The sequence below is a fragment of the Pezoporus flaviventris genome, unplaced genomic scaffold (assembly GCF_033815535.1).
Source record: "Pezoporus flaviventris isolate CSIRO_AGI_PZ_B2104156 unplaced genomic scaffold, CSIRO_AGI_Pfla_v1 ptg000059l, whole genome shotgun sequence".
NCBI classification, from domain to species: Eukaryota; Metazoa; Chordata; class Aves; order Psittaciformes; family Psittacidae; genus Pezoporus; species Pezoporus flaviventris.
In genome coordinates this window covers 2,138,279-2,163,474 of record NW_026892607.1, presented here as the reverse complement: position 1 = coordinate 2,163,474, position 25,196 = coordinate 2,138,279, and the positions used below count along the sequence as shown (strand labels likewise).

The 25,196-nt window shown below is 51.4% G+C and overlaps 1 protein-coding gene across 1 annotated transcript; it reads right to left on the bottom strand.

The window, feature by feature from the left end:
* Positions 1-3,474: 3,474 nt before the first annotated feature.
* Positions 3,475-24,820, bottom strand: IL12RB2 (interleukin 12 receptor subunit beta 2). Its single transcript, XM_061469596.1, has 17 exons — positions 24,801-24,820; positions 23,997-24,085; positions 20,408-20,470; positions 19,097-19,552; positions 18,311-18,425; positions 16,299-16,474; positions 15,965-16,104; positions 15,029-15,173; positions 12,168-12,247; positions 10,546-10,762; positions 9,280-9,474; positions 7,924-8,025; positions 7,690-7,845; positions 6,666-6,803; positions 5,356-5,443; positions 4,670-4,769; positions 3,475-3,948 (listed from the first exon to the last, which is right to left on the bottom strand). The coding sequence occupies exons 1-17, from the start codon at positions 24,818-24,820 to the stop codon at positions 3,475-3,477; spliced, it is 2,754 nt and encodes a 917-aa protein (XP_061325580.1).
* Between the last annotated feature and the right edge of the window lie 376 nt (positions 24,821-25,196).

Below are 25,196 nucleotides of genomic sequence, written 5' to 3'. Positions count from 1 at the left end.
CCATTCTTTAAGGAAGTGCCTGAAGGTTGTGCAGCACTTGCAGGGCCATGATGTGGAGCGGGAGGGAAGCGTGTGGGGACAACATGACCATTGCTGCTTAATGTGCCTTTTCATGGGCAGTCCTGCTGGGCCGTGTCAGACCAGGATGAACATCATAGGATATGGATGGGTTTGGGTTGGAAGGGACCTGAAAGCTCCTCCAGCTCCAACCCCTGCCACGGGCAGGGACCCCTTCCACTAGAGCAGCTTGCTCCAAGCCCCTGTGTCCAACCTGGCCTTGAGCACTGCCAGGGATGGGGCAGCCACAGCTTCTCTGGGCACCCTGTGCCAGCGCCTCAGCACCCTCACAGGGAAGAGCTTCTGCCTAAGAGCTCAGCTCAGTCTCCCCTCTGGCAGCTTAAAGCCATTCCCCTTGGCCTGTCCCTACAGGCCCTTCTCAAAGGCTGCTCTGCAGATCAGTTGTGGGCTGCTTCTAAAAGCTGTTTCCATGTGGACGTGCATGTTCCTGCGGTCCTGTCTGAGCGGTGACCTTGAGCGTGGTCCAGTTTGGCTGTGGCAGTGAGGATGCAGCCCCCAGTGAGTGGGGCTGTGTTGCAGAGCTGCTGCAAAGCCTCCTCACATGTGGTTTCATTGGGAGCCTGGAGATCACGGCTTTTACATCTGTGTTAGGGATGGGGGTGGGAGGGAGGAGGATACATTGCTGGCAGTGGTACTGTGGGTGCTGTGTTATGAATACCTGCCCCTCTCAAGATACTGTCATGTGCATTTACTGGCACACTGGGAGTTGTTTCCCTTCAGTGCACGATTCCTGCTGTCTGAGGTGAGCTCATGCCAAGTGCTCCTGCAGCTGGGTAAATGTTCTCCTCCTGCAGTACCAGTCATGAAGGAGCTTTGCTGCATCTATGGTACGAGCAGGATCCTTTGGTGCATGTGGGAGAGTCCCAGGCAGCATCTGCTGCAGATGAGCTGAAGGTAGGTGCAGGGACCACGCTGGATTGATGGGGAATGGCTGTTGTGTTGCCCAGGGCAGGTGGGACATGCAAGAACAGGCGTCTGGGATGGTCTCTGCTGCAGAGGAGCCCTCAAGTGCACAGCATGATGGCCAGCGCTGGTACCTGGAATGCTGCTGCTCCTACTCTTCATGCTTCTCATAGGAACTTTACTCGGCCTTGGGGAAGCAGGATCCTGGGCAGCTGCCTTCAGTCTCTGTTCTTCAGTTCCTAAATCCATACAGGGCACCGGAGCTGGAGCCCAAGTGTGATGGGGAAGGGCTGAGGGACCTGTGGGGTTCAGTGTGGAGAAGAGAAGGCTCAGGGGGGACCTGATGGCTGCCTACAAGTGCTTGACAGGAGGATGGAGCCAGGAGGGGCTGGGCTCTGCTCCCAAGGAACAGGGGATGGGACAAGAGGAAACGGCCTCAAGCTGCCCCAGGGCAGGTTTAGATGGAGCTGAGGAACAATTCCTGCCCCAAAGCATGAGTTTCACCTTCCTATGAAGCATTAACGCTCCCACCCACTGCAGAGGTGTTGAAAGCTGAATGGAGGTGCAGAGCTTGGCAAACCACTGGGGTACCCCAGCCTGCCTAGCCCTGGCTCAGGAGGCAACGTGCCTGGATATGGATAGGAGCAGCCTTGTCCTGCAGTGCCTTTGAGCCTGGCAGTGCTGGAGCCTCCTGGAGAAGGTGACATAGCCACAGCTGGGATGAGAACGGGAAACGAGCCAACAGAGAGCTCCCTTTTGGTTTTGCTTTTCAAGCTGTGGCTGCCCCATCCCTGGCAGTGTTCAAGGCCAGGTTGGACACAGGGGCTTGGAGCAAGCTGCTCTAGTGGAAGGGGTCCCTGCCCGTGGCAGGGGTTGGAGCTGGAGGAGCTTTAAGGTCCCTTCCAACACAAACCAGGCTGGGGTTCTGTGATTGAAGTGGAGGAAGTCATGGCCTCAAGGTAGCAGCCTCGTGATGCAGGTGGCTCTGTCCCTGCCCTGTGAGGAGCCCTTTGCAGGGCTCCTGATGACTCTTCCTTCACCAAGCCAGGTGAACAGTGCTGACAGTGGATGTGCTCCAAGGCAGTGGTGTCACAGGAGGGTTTCCTGGCATTACTCAGCAGCTTGTGGAGCCAGCTGTGGATGGAGAACAGCTGCCTGATCCCCAGCAGGACGGGGATGCTCCAGGTAAGTGCAGATCTGGTCTGTCTCATCTAGCAGCAACGCTTCAGCTAAATCTTTAAAGCCACCTTATTCTGTGTGTATCTGTAGCTTAGCACTTGAGCTCGACCAGGGAAACCAGCAGGAAACCAGTTTCAGGAGTTCTATATTTTATGTACATATATACATCTCTAGTAAACAAAGTCATTAAATGGGTCCCACGCACTTCAGGCCTGTGATTAGAATACTTCAATAAATGGTTTAAATTCCCCTTAACAGTCCCTTTGGTTGCTCTTCTTTCTGGTGAGGATTTCTCCTCCCCTGAACTGAGCCCCATGGCCAGGCTGGCCTGGGCAGAGCTGTGGCCACGGCTCCTGGTAGTCCCAGGGGCTGCAGCACCAGTGTAGCTGGGGATGAGGGGATGTGGTGAGGGAGAATGCGTGAAGTTCAACCAGGGCAAGGTCCTGTGCATGGGTCAGGGCAATCCCCAGCACAAGCAGAGGCTGGGGGAGACTGGATGGAGCATCCCTGAGGAGAAGGACTTGGGGGTTGTATCCCCGCCCCGTGTGCAGGGCTGCACCCCCAGAGCGTGAGCAGCAGCTCAGGGAGGGGATCCTGCTCCTCTGCTGTGCTCTGGGGAGACCCCCCTGCAGCCCTGATCCAGCTCGGGGGCAGCAGCACAAGAGGGACGTGGAGCTGTTGGAGCGAGGCCAGAGGAGGCCATGGAGATGCTGCGAGGGCTGGAGCAGCTCTGCTCTGGAGCCAGGCTGAGAGAGCTGGGCTGGGGCAGCCTGGAGAAGAGAAGGCTCCTGAAGGGGAGACCTGAGAGCAGCTCCAGTGCCTGAAGGGGCTGCAGGAAAGCTGGAGAGGGGCTTGGGACAAGGGATGTAGGGACAGGCCAAGGGGAATGGCTTTAAGCTGCCCGAGGGGAGACTGAGCTGAGCTCTTAGGCAGAAGCTCTTCCCTGTGAGGGTGCTGAGGCGCTGGCACAGGGTGCCCAGAGAAGCTGTGGCTGCCCCATCCCTGGCAGTGCTCGAGGTCAGTGATGCCCGAGGCAGCCCAGGCTGCACAAAGTCAACCGGAGCAACCAACGACCCTCCCCGGCAGCCCGGACACGCAGCCCTGGCATTCCCCATGGAATTCCCACTCTTTGATCTGCCTGAACGCGCTGTGCGGCTGAGAGCTGCTCCCGTGCGCAGTGAGGGGTGACCGGCAGTGCTGGGGGTGTGAGTTGGGCTTTCATCCCTTACAGGTGCCCCGTGCAAGGCCCTGGGCTGTCTGTGCCCCCAGTGAAGCGCAGGAGCTGTTCAGCCGGGCTCCCGTCACCCCGAGCTCCTACCTGGTGAGCGAGCTGCAGTTTATCTTCACCGCATCCAAGGTGAGGTTCCCTCCATAGGGAAACACGGGCGTCAAGCAGGTTGTCGGGAACACGGAGAGCGCATGGCACTCGAGTTCGGGGAGATCTTCAGCAGTGCCCGCACCCAGGGGCAGGTACGGGGGGGCTGTGCTGGTGCTGGGGTTGGCGATGTACTCGGGGACGTTCTGCGTGTGCCCCGAGGGCTCCTCCTCCACCATCCTCCTGTAGAGGTCTGGCAGCTGCTGCTCGCAGACCTCCTCATCTGCTGTGCTGGGGACAGGCTCCTCGTGCCCCCGGCTGCTCTGCAGCGCCCAGTCCCCACGGCCCTGCCTGCCACTGCTGCTGAGGAGGGCCTTGTCCTTCACAAGGGCTTCTTCGACTTGTGTTGGTTCAGGCTCTTCGAAGGTGCTGGTGCTGGGCAGGAAGAGGCTGGAGGGCCAGCGCAGCTCTGCCTGCAGTGGGAACACGCGGCAGTGATAGGTCACCATGGGATTGACGTGCTGTGGCCTCCCACCCTCCCACTGCAAGCATCCTTCTGCACAGCACCTAATACTGCTTAAAGTCATGGAGTACCGGGTTGGAAGGGATCTCGAGGATCATCTGGTCCAACCTTTCTAAAGCATGACCTAGACTGGATGTCCCGGCACCCTGCCCAGCCAGTTCTTGATAGTGTCCAGTACTGGGGAGTCACTGCTTCCCTGGGGAGATTATTCCAGTGGCGGAAAGGTCTCGGCGTTGTTTTTGCATTTAATTTGCCTGAGAAGGGGGAATGGCTTTAACCTGCCCGAGGGGAGACTGAGATGAGCTCTTAGGCAGAAGCTCTTCCCTGTGAGGGTGCTGAGGCGCTGGCACAGGGTGCCCAGAGAAGCTGTGGCTGCCCCATCCCTGGCAGTGTTCAAGGCCAGGTTGGACACAGGGGCTTGGAGCAAGCTGCTCTAGTGGAAGGGGTCCCTGCCCGTGGCAGGGGTTGGAGCTGGATTTAAGGTCCTTCCAACACAAACCAGTTTGGGATTCTACGATGCATCCTCCAGTCTAACCTAGTATGAAGACAGAGCTTATCCCCTGTCAGGGACTGCTGGATGTGCTGCACGAGGAGATGACCGACTTGCATGGCTCCAATCGCTTTTCCTTCTGAAGGGGATGGGATTAGAAGGAAAAGAGAGTACAATTCACCTTCACAGATGAGTAGTTCTTGGCCCACGTAGCGTTGGCTGGGTCTGGAATGGCTTTGCTCTGCCACTGCGGTACGAGTATGGTGAGGAGTGAGTGTAATCTGCAGATGGAATTAAGTGCAATTAGAACCAGGAGTGCTGCTACCCACAGCGCTGAGCTGGGATGTGCACTTTGTGCATGTGACGACCAAAGAGCTCAGTGTAACAGAACCTGCCTTGGCAGGGACCTGCGGGGAGCAGGTTGGTGCTGCCTGATGGGGTAGAGCAGCTCTTGAGCAGGTGCTGCCCAGCATCACCCTCCTGCCTGAGGTTTACCCGTGGTAACCAACAGCAGCCCAGTGGGCAGAGCTTGCTGGATACAGCCATGAGCTCTGGTCCTGGCCACTGGCTGGGAGCATCTGTGTGTTCCTCTAAAGGAAACCAGTTCTTGATCTTTAACTTTGCTCCCGTATTGATTGCCAAGGATGTACCTCTCCAGGTTTGTTTCTGTGGAGGCACACAGGCTCTAGGTTAAAATACACCAGCTACATGAAATGAGGCTGTACTTTAACCTCAGTGGGTGTTGTTATCATATGTGAAGCCCTTATTCAGAACAACCCTTACTGCTCCCCAAGATGTCCTGAAAGGACACGACCATCCCTTCTTATAACAATTCCATGTTTTACTGGAAATGATGGATCCACTCACGCTTTTCTTGCTGGAGGCATGGAGCACATGCAGGCTGAGAAGAGGAAGAGGCTGCAGGTAAGCACAACAGCCATCCATTCCCCAGCATCTGGAATGCAGAACGTCTCTGTCAGAAACATAAAGATCTAACTATACTGCTTCAAGTGGGAGGACAACCGAGGCCTGATCAGTGTTTGAGCCCATAAAACACAGCCGTGTTTTGGGGGTTTGAAATCCAGGAATCTGCATCTACTGTTGGGGACAGCAGCGCTTTAACACAGCGATGTCTACCAGTGTCTATTGAGATCTGTGGTCCACAGCCCAGAACATGCAGTTCATAGAAGCACAGAATCACAGCCCAGAGAAGCTGTGGCTGCCCCATCCCTGGCAGTGTTCAAGGCCAGGTTGGACACAGGGGCTTGGAGCAAGCTGCTCTAGTGGAAGGGGTCCCTGCCCGTGGCAGGGGTTGGAGCTGGAGGAGCTTTAAGGTCCCTTCAACACAAACCAGCCTGGATTGCTTTAATGTCCTCTCCCTCTCGCCTCCCTGGATTCCTCCTGCCTCCAGGGGAGCCCTGCTCCCACGCTGTGGAGATGAAACCCCAAACGTCCACAACTCAGGGGCTTAAAACTGTTGTGTTGGCACGTTGCTGGGGAGGAAATGCAGCAAAACACCTTCCTGACAGTGCTTCAACACACATTTTACCAGCTCCCTTCTCTCAGTGCCGTGACCACTTCGTCTTGACCTGGCCCAAAGTGAATTTAATGCAAACAATGTGGTTTGCAGGATGGAAACCCTGCTTATTGACACTAGCTGTGGCCAGAAGGCTCTGGGAGAACATCTTGAGTCTGCATCCTTTGTGGGGCTCAGGAATAGGGACCACTTGAGACACAGATGTGTGCTCCAGGAGCATGGGGTGCTGTGCTCCTCGGGAAGGCTTTGAGATGCCAGCTCCTGTAATGCCCATGGAATGCCACTAACACATGGAGGTCAGCAGGACTTCCTGCATGGATACCTGGGCCGGAGACTGAAGCACACAGGGCCAGCAAGGCAAAGGACCAAACCCACCCTTCCCTGTCCACAGCAAACCATCCTGCTGGTGTTTAAGTACTATGAAGCCATACAGCCAACATCTTGGCACAGAACTGGGAGCTTGAAGACAGAGATGCTACCCCTTGAAACCAGCTGAAAGTAGAACTCTTGAGCAATTAAAGGACAACAAGAGATCTTCAGTAACTAAAGAGGAGCAGGAAAAGCATTTCCAGAGCGTGGAAAACCAGGAGCCCGGGGCTGGGATACCTCCTGGCCCCACAGCCCTGCAGAGGCTCATTACTTTCCAAGCAGATGAGCTCGCTGTTGCCCCAGGGCCCCTCTGCTGCAGGCGTCGATGCCGTCATCCACAGGACGTAGTGCTCCCCGGGCTGCAGGTCAGTGATGTGCAGTGAGCGCTGGGCTGTCGCACTGGAAACGGCTGCGAGGAAGAGGAGGAGAAGCACATGAAGCACCTCACACGTGTCTTTGCTGCGGTTAACTCCAGTGAGCCGGGCAGCCGGAGCATGGAGGGTTATCTGCTGCTTTAATTTCCTTTCCTACGTTACTGAATCATTGGAAGGGGTGTAAAGGGTCTTGGACCTGTGCCATTGTATAGACTGGCCACCTAGGATTATGTATCCTGACCCCCAAATACTGTTGTTTGGTAAGCTAATATTTCAGCCTAAAGTGAGGTGTCTATGGTGGAGCCATGCAACATCCATTAACAACATCCAGTACCTAAGAGGGTAACAAGACGCCTGGAGAGGGGCTTGGGACAAGGGCCTGTAGGGACAGGCCAAGGGGAATGGCTTTAAGCTGCCAGAGGGGAGACTGAGATGAGCTCTTAGGCAGAAGCTCTTCCCTGTGAGGGTGCTGAGGCGCTGGCACAGGGTGCCCAGAGAAGCTGTGGCTGCCCCATCCCTGGCAGTGTTCAAGGCCAGGTTGGACACAGGGGCTTGGAGCAAGCTGCTCTAGTGGAAGGTGTCCCTGCCTGTGGCAGGGGTTGGAGCTGAAGGAGCTTTAAGCTCCCTTCAACACAAGTATTCTGTGGTGATGATGATGACGACGATGATGTTAATAATAGCAGAGAGAAATCTGTTGGTTCTACTCTCAAAATAGCTTAGGATGATGCAGCTAAAAGCTGAAAGCCCTGGATATGCAGCATCTGTATCAGAGCAAGACAACTGAACCTTGCTGCTCTAATCCCCATGGCAGGTGAGCTGCCTGACTCCTTGACTATACAGACCCTTCCTGATGGCATCTCCCTCCCGCCTGTCCCCGCCCGCAGTGTGTGCACATCACCTTGGCCTTCCCCAGGTACCTACCGTAGACACGTGGGTCAGCCTGCCTGTCCCTTTTCTGCAGGTATATGTGGTACCCTGTGATGCAGCCCCTTTGCTGCTGGGCCGGGATTGCTTCCCATGAAACCAAGATGCCGTTTGCATGCGGGGTTGTGTGCATCTGGGGCCCAGCTGATGGAGCTGCAGGACACAAGACTGACTTTAAAGCAGAGCTTAAGCTAGCTTAAAAATATCCGGAAGGGCAGTGCTGTGATTTACCTTTTGCACTTGAGTATCCCTTAACTGATGCAGCCCGTCCAGCTCTGTCCTGATAGAGGGCGAATACACTGATCTGATAGCACACCTCATCTTTTACGTGTTCTAAGTGAGGAAAGCAGAAGGGGATGGTTACTGGTTAAAGTATTTACCGTCATGGCTGAAGTATTTACATCAGCTGCTTAAATCGGAGATGGATCTTCTGATTATTAATGTTTCTTTCCTAAATAATCTTCTGATTATTAATGTTTCTGTCCTAAAGAAAGGGTGGGGGGTGACACTGGCACAGGGTGCCCAGAGAAGCTGTGGCTGCCCCATAGAATCATAGAATAGTTTGGGTTGGAAAGGGCCTTAAGATCATCCAGTTCCAACCCCCTGCCATGGGCAGGGACACCTCACACTAAACCAGGTCACCCAAGGCTCTGTCCAACCTGGCCTTGAACACTGCCAGGGATGGAGCATTCACAACCTCCCTGGGCAACCCATTCCAGTGCCTCACCACCCTCACAGGAAAGAACTTCTTCCTTAGATCCAATCTAAACTTCCCCTGTTGCAGTTTGAACCCGTTACCCCTTGTCCTGTCACTACAGTCCCTAATGAAGAGTCCCTCCCCAGCATCCCTATAGGCCCCCCTTCAGATACTGGAAGCTGCTCTGAGGTCTCCATGCAGCTTCTCTTCTCCAGGCTGAACAGCCCCAACTTCCTCAGCCTGTCTTCATACAGGAGGTGCTCCAGTCCCTGAGCATCCTCGTGCCATCCCTGGCAGTGTTCAAGGCCAGGTTGGACACAGAGGCTTGGAGCAAGCTGCTCTGGTGGAAGGGGTCCCTGCCCATGGCAGGGGTTGGAGCTGGAGGAGCTTTAAGGTCCTTTCAATACAAAACATTCTGGGATAATATGACAGGAATCGCTAATTAGGGTAACACTTTTTGTCACCTGCATAGCTATCTGGTGTGCAGGACACTGACATGTCCCTGCCTATGGCAGGGGCATTGGAACTGGATGATCTTAAGGTCCTTTCCGACCCTAACTATTCTATGATTCTATGTAGTACCAGGTGGGATTAGTAACCAGCAATCAGGAGAAAGGAAATAGTCTTAAGCTTTGTTCTCTAGTACCTTTGGCTGGCTTCTTTAATTTGGGAAGGAAAGGGGTTTTTCAGAGACATCTTGCTTATCAGCTCTACATCTGACCTGAGGGTGATTGCAGAGCTGAGTCCAGAGTGATTCCCTTTTTCTCCTATACTGAAAGCTTTGTGTGCCATCAGTACTTATGCTGAATGAGGAACAATTAGAACCTTCCTTAATCACCTGTCTAAATAACACAATACCTCGGTCATATCTCACCTCAGGTGGCAGTTACCTGCTATCACTGTGGACAGGTTGGATGCTGGCAGCTTTACCCAGGCTGGATGGGGCTCCAGGCTGCTGTGTGTGTCTGCCCACTCCACTACGTAGCCACTGATGGATGCAGTGGTGCTGATGGGTGGTTTCCAGCTGATGAGGATGCTGCTGTTTCCCATGGCTATGGCAGAGACTTCCTGAGGAGGAGGTAGATCTTACAGGGAGAAAGAGCAACCAGACAAAGAAGACACCATCAGCACAGACTTAACCACAGGAGGACTCGGTGAGTTTCATACGTGTTTTACTGTGCCTCATCCAGTTTGGCATCATGTGAAGTATAAAAATGAGCTGCAATTGATAGAAAAGGTCTTTATATAAGGGTGATCTCTATGCTGATAGGAGTAGAGCCGTGCTCTTGTCTTTTCCCATAGTGCAGCAGTTTGAACTTAGCACTGCTTGTTCCACCATCCCCAAACCTGAAGAGATGCTGTCACAGCATGTACTAGCACCCTGTTCTGTGAAGAGCCACAAACACACATGGTCTCCACAAGACAAAAGCTGCTTTAAAGATGCTGGACAGGGTGCTGGGACATCTAGTCTAGGTCTTGCTTTCATAGAATCATAGTATCCTAACCTGGTTTGGGTTGGAAGGGAGCTTAAAGCTCCTCCAGCTCCAACCCCTGCCACGGGCAGCGACACCTTCCACTAGAGCAGCTTGCTCCAAGCCCCCTCCAAGCATCTTCTCTAACTTTTTTCCTAACAAATACAATTGATCTGAGCCCACAAAGCAGTTCTTTTCCTACTGCCTCCACGTAATCAGATACCAGTGTTGTTTCTGCCCCAGTCCTGTCTCCACTCAGTGAAGGGCTCATGCAATCAATGCAGCCTGTGAGCTGAGGAGCCGTGCATCCGCTCCCAAAGGAAAGCATCCCGTGCAGCACTGGGGAAAGGTGAAAGAGTAATGGCTTGGTCACTGTTTGACTGATGTTGCACCAGGACAAGGTCAAATAAAGATCTGCTTCTTTGGAGCAATTCACCCGACACGATGAGGCTCTGTTGTGTCCGGTACCAGCACAGGGAATTCGGGGCTGGGGGAGTTCAGGGAGCACTCATTCATTCATTTTGCTGCCCTCGGGTTTTGACCACACTGAAAACTAGACCTACAGATCCCTGAAGAGTCACTGAGATGGACCTTGATGAGCACGAGGCGCCGGGACCTAAGCATGTAGCACAAAGCAGAGTGCTGATGTGATTCCCACCCTCCAGACCCAGCCGAAGCCCTTACCCTGGATGCCCAGGTCTGTCGTGATGGATGCAGGGGGGGATCTGCCCCTTGAGTTCTCGGCAGTGACTGTTATCTTGTAGTTTACCCTTGGCATGACCCTGGCATAGCTGGTTTGGGTGGTAAGGTGTGCTTCTGCCACGGGGCTCTGCTGGTCCAGGGCTTTGAAGGTCACCGTGTACTGCAGGATTCTTCCTCTTGCCTCCGATTTGCTCAAAGCCTGTGAGGGAAGTGCATGGAATCATGGAAATATCATGGAATCATGGACTGGTTTGGGTTGGAAGGGAGCTTAAATCTCCTCCAGCTCCAACCCCTGCCACGGGCAGGGACCCCTTCCACCAGAGCAGCTTGCTCCAAGCCCCTGTGTCCAACCTGGCCTTGAGCACTGCCAGGGATGGGGCAGCCACAGCTTCTCTGGGCACCCTGTGCCAGCGCCTCAGCACCCTCACAGGGAAGAGCTTCTGCCTTAGATCTAATCAGTTATTCTAGATTAATAATTATTATTATTCCATGACAAGGAATTATTATCCACGATAAAGGATCATTTAAATTCAGCCACGTGCAATACCCATCTCTGCAGATCTGTGCTGTCCCATGTAACGCCTCTTGCTGGTCTCTCCACCCCAGCGTCTGCAGTTGCACTATCACTTTCAGTTTCCTGCAGTGACTTCATTTTGTTTTGGCTGGGTTTTGCCAGAACAAAACAAGGAAAGGAAGGGGGGGGAAACGCTTTTAAAAATAGGAAAATGTGTCTGCTGAGGCCCTTGGTGCCATGGGTCAGTGGTGGCCTTGGCAGCGCTGGGGATGGTTGGGCTGGGTGAGCTTAAAGGGCTTTTCCAGCCTGGTTGATTCCGTGATTCCAAATTGGCAATCCTTCCTTTGGGATCGGTGTGGTACAAGGAGGACATGTATTGGTAGTGCCTTGTGCTGAGCCTTCTGCTTCGCAGGCTGAAATGAAAGCTCTAAGCGCAGTGTATCGCACCCCTTCTATGGGCGATGCAGCAGGAAGTCTGCTGTGATACAGAAAGTGTCGCCAGAGCCTTATCACAACATAAAGGTCTTTAAGTTCACTATTGTCAAGCCGCAGTGGTTGGGTCATGCAATGCTGTGAGAATTTGTGCTTTCACTCACAGCGTGGTGCTTGTTGCTGGGGGAGAAGAGGTGTGGGGAAGGGGAAGGGCGCCTGGAGACTGCAGACTGGAAGCTGAAGATAATTTAGGCTTTAAAAACAAGAATAATCCGACTCGTTTTGAAAGGAAGTGCCCCACAGTCCAGAAATTCCCCTTGGACCTGGCTTTAGGATTGGGCTGGTAATGATGGAGAAACTCACGCCCGTAACGGGGCTTGGGTTTAGTGGGAGTGCTGGTACAGCAGACCTGGAGTAACCCTTTCCTCCTGAGCTGGATGGTGATGTGCAGTGATGAGGAATTTTCACCCTACAGCTGGGCTTGAATCTGAATCCTTTGTGAGCTTTAATGTCCCTTCCAACCCCAGCCCGTCTGGGATTCTGGGATTCTATATCCCTGTGTTCTCCTTGGGTTCAGTCCTTGTGCGCACGTAAACCAGAGTTCCTCCTCTAACCTCGCTGGTTATTGCTGCCTCTGCTTAGGTTTCCCTGAACTCACCTTCCAAAACAGAGAGATGTTCTGCTGCTGGGAGCCCACGTCCTGCTGTCGGTACCAGACGCCCAGGACCCCTGTTGGCACTGGTATGGAAGGAAAAGGCACACAGCATTAACAGCTCTGTTTGGAAGCAGACAAAGAAGACATCGAGCAGGTGAAGAGGTAAAAATGCTGAGGCAATTGAAACTTAAGATTTAAAATGTCCCCGAAATGATGCAATATGCAATAACCCATATTGGCTGTTGTAGCTGGGGTTCAGCTGCACTGAGGATGGTAGTCATGGAGAGAACAAACCGTAAGCCCAAGAGAAGGTTTTGATCTGCTGGTGACTTTACCCTGCACTTGGGAATCAGAATGGCTCCCAAGGAAGCCTACACTTCGAAGCTGAGGTCCTTGGGTTTGGTTACATCAATCCTAAGCCAATGATAGGGTTTGTAAGGTCTGTAGGACTCTGCTATCTGGCTCTAGGCAGTAAATGTCTTTAACAGGTAGCTGGGAGGACCTCATCGGAGGTAGCTTAAACCCCTTGTTCTTTCCATGCCACTCCTTATAGTCAGAGTGTGACTGCAAACCCCAGGTGCTTTGCATGAACCTTCTGAAACAGCACTGCAGCAAGGTTCTGGCTGCAGAAACTGGTGACTGTGCTCCAGCAGCTCAGAACCAGGCGCACGCATAAAGAAAGCCAGTGTGGCAGAAGGCAGCAAAGCTTGGCTCCTCAAGGGCCCTGAGCAGCAGAAACTCATCGCATTCGGATAATAATTGTTGCTAATAACCTCAGCAAACACTGTTGCACAACCCCAGCTCGAATGGGGCTGCCTCTGCTCTTCGCTGCGCTCAAAGGTGGAAAAAGCGCTTGGTGCCAGCAATGTTATGAGCTATTTGTTTGGTAGCAACTGCACACGGTGACTGGAATAGAAACAAGAAGCAGGGCTGGCAGAAGGAATAAAACCAGAGCACGCTCACTGTGAGCAAGGGAGGAAGGGGCAAGCTCAGAGCAGGAAAAAGTAAAATGTGGGATAGCATCTGCTGGGCTCCAGCCTGGATTTGAAACTTCATTTCCCTGTGAACCACCATGAAGAACCTGCAGGGAGCAAACATTCTCTCTTACGAACAGCGACTGCGTAAAGCAAGTTTTGTGCAGGGCATGCTTGGAAAAAGAGGAGCAAAGTTCTCACTGGAATGGTGCACTCCTGAGTTTGCAAAAGGCCAAGCTCATGTGCAGAGCTTCGGAGAAGGGCAACCCAGACGGACCCAGAGCTCCTCAGCTGCAGCCTCCCCTTCTGTCACCGCGGGCAGAAAACGCTCCTTGGTTAGCTATAAAGGTTCTCATTCACAGCACCCATTGGCAGAGGGGTGATGACTACAGATGCTGCAGCAAGCCAGGGTACATCGAGGAGGTTGAGAGGACTGTTGAGAGGAAGGTGGGGGAGAGAAGGAAAAGTTTACACCTTTTGCATCAATCAATGCTGCTTGCAGAAACTGATGCCGTCAGTAGTGGTAAATAGGATGAGTAATAACGGCACCAGCCTCAAGAGCTTATAGTAATTTACAAAAGAAAGAGCAACGAAAGCAAAGTAGAGATGAAGGGAAGGGCTGCCCAAGAGCTGACACATCTTTGCTGAGGCACAGACTTCTGAGAAGCTGTCTTCTCCCCTAAGAACTGAAAGTATTGCAGCATGTGAGTCTGTGCAGCTCCGGGTGAAGGCAGGCCCTGGCCAGCTCAGGGGTTAGAGTTGGCAGAAACCAGTAGAATCACCCTTGGTTTGGTGCAGTGTGAGCTGGAGGCTGCTCTGGCATCCTTTGGGGCAGAAATGCTCTTTCCTCATCTAATTCCTGGTAGGATCTACCCAAACGCCTGGCCAGGTTCTGCTCTGCCAAAGCTATAGAGGTGTCCAGTGACACCACCACGCTATGGAGGGGTCATGTGGGGAGGCTCCAAGTGAATTAACTCCTTGGGAAGAGATGACTTGGCAAAACTGAACTGTTCTGTTCAAACCTGCCAGCACCAGCAGGACTGGGAGAGCACGGTTTCCAGCCAATCCATTCAGCTCCTCTGCAAATCACACAATCCCAGCCTGGTTTGGGTTGGAAAGGACCTTAAAGCTCCTCCAGTTCCAACCCCTGCCACGGGCAGGGACCCCTTCCACTAGAGCAGCTTGCTCCAAGCCCCTGTGTCCAACCTGGCCTTGAGCACTGCTGGGGATGCAGCATTCACCTCTTCTTTGAGCCACCTCTTCCCAAATGGCTGAGGAAACTCAAGATCCCAGGATGTGCTGCCCAAGCTGTGTGTCATTGGGGTGACACCGCAGCTGCCCTGACTTGGGTTAGGGACTTGCTGCAGGGATTCATTAAAACCATTAGATATGAACCAGTGTGAAAAATATTTCTTTCCTCACCTAACTCTGCCTTTTCCTGATGTGTTGTGATGCCTTGCTCAAGGCCAGGTTGGACACAGGGGCTTGGAGCAAGCTGCTCTAGTGGAAGGGGTCCCTGCCCGTGGCAGGGGTTGGAGCTGGAGGAGCTTTAAGGGCCCTTCCAGCCCAAACCATTCTAGGGTTCTATGATGTAGGAGGCCACTACAACTCCACCCTTCACCAACATCACATAAATGTATCCTCAGACCTTCTTGGTGAACTCTCGAACTCCTGTTTTGTGAGAAACTGGAGCAGCTTCACTTTTTGTTTGCTCAAAAAGCAGTTCTCTTACAGAAGTTACTTCCCTGTTAGCTCCAAGTCTGCATCGACAAAGGCTCTGCAAAGCAACCTGCAAAAACCCAGCTGCATTTTGACTTCATTGGCTGAAGGCTCCTCTTGTACGTGAACGTTAGACACTGGGTTAGTGCAGGAGATGCTGACTTGTGTTACCTGCCTCTGGAGTCCGGTTCTGGTACGTGCTCCAGTTACTCCACAGTCCATGCTTGGGGTGGATTTTACAGCTGAGCTGGAACTCGTAGGTTGTATAAGGCTCCAGACCATAAAGACTGCATTTTTCACCTTGAACGTTTTCAACCTTTAATGAAGACAAAGGATGTTTAACGTTAAACTCCCAAGGAAATAAATAAAGTTTGAGATCAGTGACAGGCTGAATTACTGATGTCCAAAGGAAGCCCAGCAATGAAAACACATCTTCAAACAGCAGTGGGGAAAACCCGATTCTGGGGTGAATTTAACAACTTGAAGACCGATGCAGTGAATCATCAGGCTTCCAGTTCTTCATCTGAAAAATCCCTCAGCTAATGATGTGGAGGTAACAAACTTCCTGTTACTCTGCTTCGAGCAATACAGCTTTTACCACTTAAAAGCAAAGACTTCCAATGAGGCTAGGGAAGGTCCAAACCCTTGGAAATGTTTGCACATCTGTAGCTATGAGCTACGATGAGCAGATATCATAGAATAGTTTTATAGTATCTATAGGGTTTGGGTTGGAAGGGACCTTCAAAGGACATAGAATCGTAGAATAGTAAGTATTGGAAAGGACCTTAAGATCATCTAGTTCCAACCCTCAATATGACCATATTGCAACAAAGTGGTGGGTCAAACATAACCTCAGATTCTTCAGTGCATCACACAGATGTTTGACATAAAGGGAAATACTTACACACATGGTTTTTTTAGAGGATCAGTGTTTTACCTTCATTCAGGTTTAGACCAATGAATGTTTTTGACTGGCAGGCAAAAGCTTTTCTTAAACATGGTACGAAAGGGCAAAGAAAGGAAAATTTGGGCAAAAGGATTCAGCAAGAAATAACAATATTAAAGCATCCTCAAGTTTCATAACCTCCTGTTTCAGGAGAGGATTACCATGCTCCAGGTGTGCCTGGTAAGTGGACGGTATCTCAGCCTGCAGTGCTGCGCTTGTGCTTCGTCGTGCCAAGAAAGGGTGCAGTTGGTGGCAGAAGAATGCTCAAATTCCACTGAAAACTTGGGAGGATGTGGTTTCACTAGCAGCAAGAACAGAGAGAAGCAAACAGCGGTCAGGTACGCGGCGCCGCTCGGAACAGCGGCTGCGTGGAAATAGAATTGCTGGTTTAGAGATGGAGGCTTTTACTGAGAGGTGTAAACAAGGTGCTCAGAATGGTTTTGTGTCTTTCCAAAGGGCTGTACCTAACTGAGAAGTGCTAACTAAGGCTTTTACCTATGTCTATTAACATGAACACGAGAGGCTGTGAAAAGGCACTTCCTAGCTCGTTGGAGGCGGCAACCACGATGGTGTAAGTAGAGTCAAAGTTCAGCTTGCTCAGAGCCAGTGAGCCAAACCTCGTGTCCAGGCTTTCTTCTGAGATGTATAAGACATCTGTCCCATTTGATAGCCTGGGAGAGAAGGAAAAAGCTTGGTTAATGCTGTCCTGTATGCCAAGAAAGCTGAACCATGAGTGTGTTGGGGCCTGGCCTTGACTCTATGTCCCCAGGTCCCCTAGGGCTCATTCAGCATCTCCCCTGCACACTGGCTTTCGAAGGAGGACCACTGCACTAAAGTCCAGGTAGGTCACCTGCCCCATGGGACATCCATCTATATGCAGGGTTACAGTAGATACTCCTTTAGCTAACTCAGCAGTAAAGGTGTTAAAGTGCTCTTTGGGTTCGGTTGCAGACAGAGGAAATGCTGCTGGTTTCCCACTAAGCTGCACAAGTATGCGAGTAGGTTCCTTATGATGATTACCTCATATTGGTTGCTTAATATTTCTCTTAATATGATGAGCACAGATAGGTTTTGGTACAAAGAGTTTGGGGTGATGATTGATTTGGGAGGTTTCTGTTGTTGTTGCTTTTACCTAAGTCAGTGATTAAAAGCATAACTTATCTGTAGCGTAACGGTCAGACCCCATGACTTCAAACACAACCTCTCATTCTCAACCTGCCATTCAACCCATTGCCTTGGTGAGCTCGTTTAGCTTCTCTGTGTATTATCTTCCACCTGAACCAGAGATGTTTCTATCATGTTGCTTCAGGTGGACCTTTTGTATTTTGTGATGTATTTAATAACTTACTAGCAAGCACTGCTACATCTCTATATTACAACAGTTATAGGTCTCATTACCCACACTTCCTTACTGTCTTCCATGCTACCTAATCCTTCTTCTGCTTAAAGAGCAGCACCAGGTTTCTGCACACTACTAAGAAAGTTGCTGCTACTTTGGCCAACAGAAGGTGGTGAAGAATGAGCCTCGCAAAGCAAGGTCAACGGGCAGCACCAGAAACTACTGTGGCCTATTTCATCTTACACAGCCATTTTAAAGGGCAAAATCAATTCATTCTACTCAGATATTTGCTTGAATCAAGGTTTGTAATAAGGTTCCTCCTAGGCACAATGGATTCCTGAAATCTAAACGTCTCCTAACATGCCTTGGCAGGCTCTAGGTTGCTCCTTCCCCACAGTTTGCTGTAGGAGAAGTTGCCAAAATCGTTTTCAGCAAAGGCTCAGCAAAAAACAGAGAGAGCAAAAATACAGGTTGGGTCTAAATCGGGAAGCAAAAATAACACATTTCCAAGCAAAGTCCCTCGCTGTCCCCTCAGGCAACCTCTGAGACCGTGAGCAGCTCTGATTGCAGGTTTTCTGGTGCAGGCACTGCTCTGACCACAGGGTTACTAAATAGAGGAGATCCACCTTGGGAAAACAGCAGGTTTGAGCAGCTGGTTTAAGACCACTTCCCTTGCCGACCTTCCCTTTCCAAAAGAGAGCTGTCTTGGCATACCCTCTGCCTGCTGAGCCCAGAAAGAGTCAACATACTGCAGTGCCTGCACACAGATGGGAGCAGAAAAGGGGCTTTAAAACCCTCTGCTCCAGTTGGCTCCTATGATCACGGCAGCTTTGGACTGACTTATTCATAAACCAGCTCTTCCATGTGCTTTGATAAGGGTAAATCTTCCTAGAATCAGAGTGGTTTGGGTTGGGAGGGACCCTAAAGCTCCTCCAGCTCCAACCCCTGCCACGGGCAGGGACCCCTTCCACTAGAGCAGCTTGCTCCAAGCCCCTGTGTCCAACCTGGCCTTGAGCACTGCCAGGGATGGGGCAGCCACAGCTTCTCTGGGCACCCTGTGCCAGCGCCTCAGCACCCTCCCAGGGAAGAGCTTCTGCCTAAGAGCTCATCTCAGTCTCCCCTCTGGCAGCTTAAAGCCATCTGTGTTAAAGAACCCTCTGTTACTTACTGTACTACATATGTAGTGTTGATGTACGTGAGCCTGCCTTTATCCCAGGTGCAGATGGGGTGACCATCAGTTCCATGCTGGACACACGACACGTTTCTTGGCTCATCTGGAGGATCTTAAACAGATATTCTTGTCAGACCCTTCCTTAAAGATGTTGTTGGGAGATGTTTTAAGAAATGCTGGGTTTGTGCTGATTCTTTTTAAAGTGTTTATGGGCAAATAAGTGTAAAATACTCAGGGTGATGATTTTTCTAAGTGACAAGAGCTGACTCTGATCTCTGCAGCTTGCTGAAACACTTGAGTGAAACCCAAGTGACTTTACAGGGGTGCCAGATGAATACAAGGCTTTACCAGCTCCCTGGACCAGGCACCATAAGCTTTGCTTGAAGCAACCAATTATTCTTATGTAAAAGACAAAAGCAGCACTAGCAGAGCTGCAGCAGCAGCAGCTCATCAGGGTAGAAGAAAATCAAAGATCTCCCTTAGAGTTTTTCTTCCAGGTAAGTCCCCTGTGTCCTGGGGGGTGCCAGGGGCAGAGCAGAACGGATGCTCTTTGCTCTGAGCAGGCAGTTTTCTGTAGCAGCTCTCTGTTTATGAATAAAGGAGTTGCACAGTTCCAGCCAGGAATCTTTTCAATACAAAAAGCCACCAAAACCCAGCATCTTTTCTGGGAAAGGCCACCCGCTGCTGGTTTCCAGTGCATGTCTCAGAGGTACCACTGGGAGTCACAAGAATCATGGGGGGGGGGGGGGGGGTAAGAACAAGGAATAATGAAAGCCTCCTTACTTCCAGACTCAATATCGATTCCACAAATGAGTTTTTTCCCATATTCACAAAGTATTTTGCACGTAAACATGTGTTTGCCATAGGTATGGACTAGAAACCTGGTGCTTACTGAACTGCTGTAACTGCTATTGCGTTCAGAGCTGTTAAAGAAAATAGCTATCCTGCACTGCTTGCTGTGCTGCTGGGGTTTCAGCTGGCAGGAGAGGGTGATGCTGCTCCCAGGCTGGACATGGGAAGAGGTGTTAGCAGTCATATTCCCTTTGTCACACAGTTCTGCGGCGCCATGGGGAAGTCTGCCAGCAGTCACATCCCCTTTACTGCTCGCTTCTGCAACAGAATGGGAAAACAAAGGTTCAAGGTGGATACAGCACTTGTACAACGTGTTGTGCTTCAGGAAGAGGGTATCTCTGCTAATAATGCAGGAGCTCCTCCCTGTGCGTGGTATCTTCTGGGATACTGCTGTGCCCAGTCTTCACCAACCTATTAACTGGGTAAGAAACCACGGGCTCGCTACCAGTCACTGTACAACTAGCACAGCCCCAGGCAAAATCTATCAGAACTGTTTCACTGCAGTTTAAGGCAATATCTGTGTTTCAGCAAAGCAGTGGTGTGTTGTTATTGAAGAGACCAGTAAGGTTTCCACTGACATGGTGAGACCTCCCTTTGCATGTTGCTGTCTTTTCCAGGTAACACGGGATGCAGATGGGGACAAGTGATGCTGTGCTCCGCTATGGGAGCAGGCACTTGCTGGCAGGCCCCAGGACACACGTGCTCTGCTCAAACCAGATTAGAAGCAGCAGAAGATATGGGAAAACACTTTGGGAGCCCCATTTCTCCTCACCTGTGAGTTCTGAAGCCTCTGTGGTAGCTAAGTATGGAGATGCTCCTCACCTAACCAACAGCTCTGCCTTGAACTAAACCAAATAACCCCCCTGCAGAACTCCCTGTAACTATTTTCTCTACTGCAAGTATTTGCTATGCTATTTGCTGCTGCTGCTGCTGTGAGGCTGTACCCCTGCCCAGGTTACTCCCAGTGTGTGGGGTGCTGCCAGACCAGGCACTGCTGCCCACAGCCTCTCTGGATGGTCAGGGTAAGTGGCATTGCCATGGAGAATGAGGGATGCTCGGTGGTAGCAATGGATCAGGGAGTTCTCACAGAAATTACAGCATACCCTAATCAAGCATCATATTTTGCTCTCTTCTATACAAAGATGTTTACCAGCACACAGCACAGAGGCTGAAACCCCCCAATTAACCTGAGTGCTTCTTTAAAATGATAATTGCTACATAGGATAAAACCACACATCTTACCTTCTGCGAGGCGCGCCAAGAACCAAATGACAGCGGGCACGGCAGCAAACAGCATTGTGCTCCCTGTAGAGAAATGAATGAGTTTTACCAGCTCCTAAAAGGTGGGAAAATAATGTACAGGTATTTGTGTGTTACTGTTTTACAGCTTCAGAAGAGCCAAAGCTCTTGCTTCACAAGACTTCCCTATTGAGCATTCTCTGCTAACATTGCTGAGTTGTGACTCCCGAGACCCCATCCCAAGCAGCAGCCAGTTTTTAGATGGTTTTCCCTAGAGACAGGCACAAGATCGAGGGGAATGGCAGAGTTATGGGTACTTCAAAATGCTGTACTTAAAAACCAGACAGCTCTATGGGTAAAGAACTGAATCCTTGCTCCCTTCCCTCCCAAAGCCCCCCTGCAAGCCCAGAACCAGAAGTCTTTCTGTGAAGGACAAACCATCAGTACCCATCGTGCTATTGCTCCCCAAAACATGGTTTGCAGGCCCTGCTCCTTCACAGCTCCCTCTCTCCCAAATTCCTGCATCCTCTTTCGGAGGAGCAACCGTGTTTATGCACCCCACAGGGGACCTCATGAGCTCTTCAGCTGGTCTGGGCTCAGACTTTGTACTGATGACCCCAAATCCCGAAGAACTGATCTCATCCCAGATGACTAATGCAGTCTTGAGATTCCCAGGCCTGAGTAGTACACATGAAATTTTGGATAATCCCTTGGGAACCATCAATCTTATGATTTCTTTAGGCTTCTTCCCAAAAGGAAAGCCCTCACATGCAGCTTATTTCATAGAATCATAGAGCCATGGAATGGTTTGGGTTGGAAGGGACCCTAAAGCCCATCCAGCTCCAACCCCTGCCACGGGCAGGGACACCTTCCACTAGAGCAGCTTGCTCCAAGCCCCTGTGTCCAACCTGGCCTTGAACACTGCCAGGGATGGGGCAGCCACAGCTTCTCTGGGCACCCTGTGCATTGATGACTGTTTGACCCTGGATGGATGGATGGATGGATGGATGGATGGATGGATGGAGCTGAGGACATGCACTCAGCACACTGCCAGCAACGCAGCCCAACAAAGCAGCTCTTGAAACATTCTGAACTCCACGGGCTTGCTCAACAACTCGGTTCAAATGCAAACCTATGCTGCGTCCAGACTTCCTAGATCAGACCCACATCAAGCCCACGCTCCACGGTGGTGGAAGTCATGAACACAAACATTCTGTACAAATTACTCAGGGTCAGCATGAACTAAGCTCAGGATTTCCCCATGTATTTTGCAACCACCTTTAACTGTTTCCTTTTTGACCCTGCAGGCCTACGGGAGCAGTGTGAATACACCAGATGCTTCAGAAGTGAATACACCAACAAACACTTTCTGTAACTCCTGACCTATGACAGGGATGCAGCTACTTCAATAACTTGATGCCACATTGGAAACAAACTGATGTAAAGGGAATCTTTAAATCCTGGCTGTTTTACATGCCATCTTGGATGGAGGGGCACTTCCATGGAGATGCATTGAACAATATAGCCTTTGCCAGGTGCATATTGATATAAAACCACCAAAGTTATTTCAGGTTGGTTTAGGATGCCCAAATGCTCCCAGACAGGAGCCACTCCATGTCTTTTAAGCTGATACCTGAGGTGAATGTGAAATACTTAAGTTTTGCCAAAATAAGGTCCTTTCCAACCCTATCCTATGATTCTAAAGTGCATATTAACACCTTGTTTTATCTAAACCCAGATGTTCTTTAGACAGAAACACTGAGCCTGGCCACAGTGCCTCAGCTTTACACAAAGACTCTTCGTGGTGCCTTCCATGGGTGATTAGTAACTGCAATGATGAGCAATCACCACCCCGAGGTTCTTCAAGTAAATGCCCTGCCTTCCACTAAGCTGAAATTGCCTGGTACTGTGTAAACATCCTTCAGACAGCAAAATGTGCCCACGGTGCTTGAGTCAACTGACAGAAATAGTCTCACTTCAAATGATGTTCATCGGTGGTTGCCTTAGGTAAGTGCTAGACAGTTTATGCAGCACCCTGTGAGTGCAGCAGAGCATTTAAACTGTGATCAGGGTGACATATGAAAGAAGAATGAGAAATTACCCTCAAAGAGCAAAGATATAAGGGGGTGGGGGGGGAGAGCTTTAAGAAGAAAAACGTCTCCAGACTGCACATCAATGAGGGAAAATAGCATTGATGTGCTTCACTTAAAGAAAGTATAAAGGACAATGTCCTGGTAAGTGCAAGGTAAAGGAAGTACGCAAGGGGTTCAGAGTATGAGTTTGTGCCTCTTCAAGCAGACTTATCTCTATGAAATCTCACTTGAAAGCACAAAGGCTACACAGCCTTATGTACTGAGGGGTTGCCCATCGCTGTGTCGGCTCTTTGCAGCAGTCAGGCTCTGCAATGAAATCCCCTGTAAAGCACAGAAGCTCTGCAACTTCAGCACAGAATCCCAGCCTGGTTTGGGTTGGAAGGGACCTTAAAGCTCCTCCAGCTCCAACCCCTGCCACGGGCAGGGACCCCTTCCACTAGAGCAGCTTGCTCCAAGCCCCTGTGTCCAACCTGGCCTTGAACACTGCCAGGGATGGGGCAGCCACAGCTTCTCTGGTCACCCTGTGCCAGCGCCTCAGCACCCTCACAGGGAAGAGCTTCTGCCTAAGAGCTCATCTCAGTCTCCCCTTGGGCAGCTTAAAGCCATTCCCCTTGGCCTGTCCTTATAGGTCCTTGTAGTTTGCTTTTAAGTGATCTTTTATTCCCTTTCCCCCACTTTGCCCTTTGCTGCCCACAGAGCAAGTGTCCATTCTAAGGCTCTCTCAGGAACCTGCAGGAGAAACTCACCGACTGTCAGCAGAAAGAGGAGCATTTCTCACTGTTACGTTTACCCAGAATAAAACCACTGTTAGTGCCCAAACTTGCTGCTTCTCATGTACCACTGACAGCACTGTGGGACACATCCCACCACTGGCAGGCACATGGGGAGCAATCCGGCTGCCACAGACCCAGTGAGGACAGCAGCACCCAGCCCAGGGTGGGGAATGGCAGCCTTGGTGCCATCTGCCCAAGGTCAAGGTCAGTGACTCTTCACCAGAGCTACTGAGCGAGGGGTATTTGGTAAGACCTCACTGCAGGAAGGAAAGGGACATTCTGAAGGATGTCCTCCCTTAGGTGACTGTCCCAGGGTGCAGAGAGCATCCCAGTGCTCTCAGTATCCCAGGACAGGGCGCATCCCTAGGCAGGCAGCATCCCGAGGTAGCTGCCACCCCAGGGGAGGGAGTATTCCTAGGCAGAGAGCATCTCAAAGCACGCAGCATCCCAAGGAGTAAAGCATTCTGAGGCAGCGAGTATCCCAGAGTAAGGAGCACCCGGAACAGGCAGCATCCCTGGACAGGAAGCATCCCGAAGGCGGCAGCATCCCGGGACAAGGAGCACGTCGGAACAAGCCGCGTGTCGGAACAAGCCGCATCCCGATGCAGACAGCATCCCGCAGGTCCCACCGGGGAGGTGCCGCGCCTCCCTGAGCCCCGGGAACCGCCGCTGAGGACCGAAAAGCCGCGCTTGGAGGAGCCGGGGGGAACGTCCGTCCCCGCTCACCTTCCGGAGCCCCGCAGCGGGTGCGGCGGAGAGGGGGGGTGGATGCGGGGCACGGCGGCAGCTCCCCCGTAACGGCAGCGGCACCGGGCCTGGGGATGAGGGAAAGGAGGGGGGGAATTACCTGGAAAAGGTCCGGTAAGCTCCGGGGACAAACCAGTCACTGACGGCGCTTCTGGGACTGGGAAACAGCAGCAGGTTCCCGTGCAGGGCTGAGGGGCTTGTCCTGGGATGTGCCACTGCGGATTTTACCTTCTCTTTAACACAGTCCTTGCTTTCTGTCGTGGGTTTTTTTTTCAGCTCTCCCACGAGCTATCGCCACATTTAGAAGCGCTTCTAATGACAAAGCATCGTGTTGCCATCATTCCTTCTCCTTTCTGGACATCAGCAACGTTTCTCCTGGCAGCATCTCTCTGATGTGGCTCCTTTTCTACCTTGACAAGCGTCGCACAGCTACGCTGGGGGCTGGCATTGGAAGGAAGAGGTGGAGGAAGCACAAAGTGTGCAGCCTGCAGGAGCCTGGAGTTCTGCGCTTGAACCTGCAGCCCAGCTGCCCTCTCCTCCCGGCTCCATCCCGCATCTGGGCTTCTCTCCGGAGATCCCCATTCAAACACCACGCATGAATGGAACAAGGCTGTGCCCTACAGAACTCCAGACCCCACCAGTTTCTCTTCACTCTGTATCTTGCTTCCCCTGGGGCTGCCTTTACTTCAATCTCCATTTTCACTTTTCAAAGAGCACTTCCCAGCCCTGAGCCAAAACCAGGATTCCTGCAGGATGCCATCAGGAACTTGGATGGGATCTCACCTTGTGTTCGCAAGGCTCATGTTCTTACCTGGTTCAGTGCTACCCCTCGCTGCATGAGTTCACTTCTCCTCTTTGGAAAAGCCTGGGAAGCAGCTGTGGCACGTTGGGCTCGGCTGGCAGGAGCAGAGCTGAGGGTGCTTTGCTCATTGATGAAGAGAAGATGCCCATCGGGTGGCCCAAGTGACACAAGTTTTGTGTCATGGGGACAGGAAGCTAAACTGGCAACCACCAACACATCAGCTGCAGTGGCTTGCTTTTGTTTCTTTCGCCTTTTGTTCTTTTTTCTTTTTCTTTTTTTTTTTTTAATTTTTACTTCTTTTTTCTTTCTCTTTATTTTCTCTTTTCTTCTATTTACTTCTTTTCTTCTTTTTTTCTTGTTCCTTTCTTTTTTCCCTT

Excerpts from the sequence above, each read along its gene's own strand:
- IL12RB2 (XM_061469596.1), bottom strand. The coding sequence starts at position 24,820 with ATGAGCCTTGCGAACACAAG. Across the intron at positions 16,475-18,310 it reads AACACTACATATGTAGTACA|GCTATCAAATGGGACAGATG; the intron begins GTAAGTAACAGA and ends CTTCTCTCCCAG. Across the intron at positions 3,949-4,669 it reads AGAACTACTCATCTGTGAAG|GCAGAGCTGCGCTGGCCCTC; the intron begins GTGAATTGTACT and ends TTCCCACTGCAG.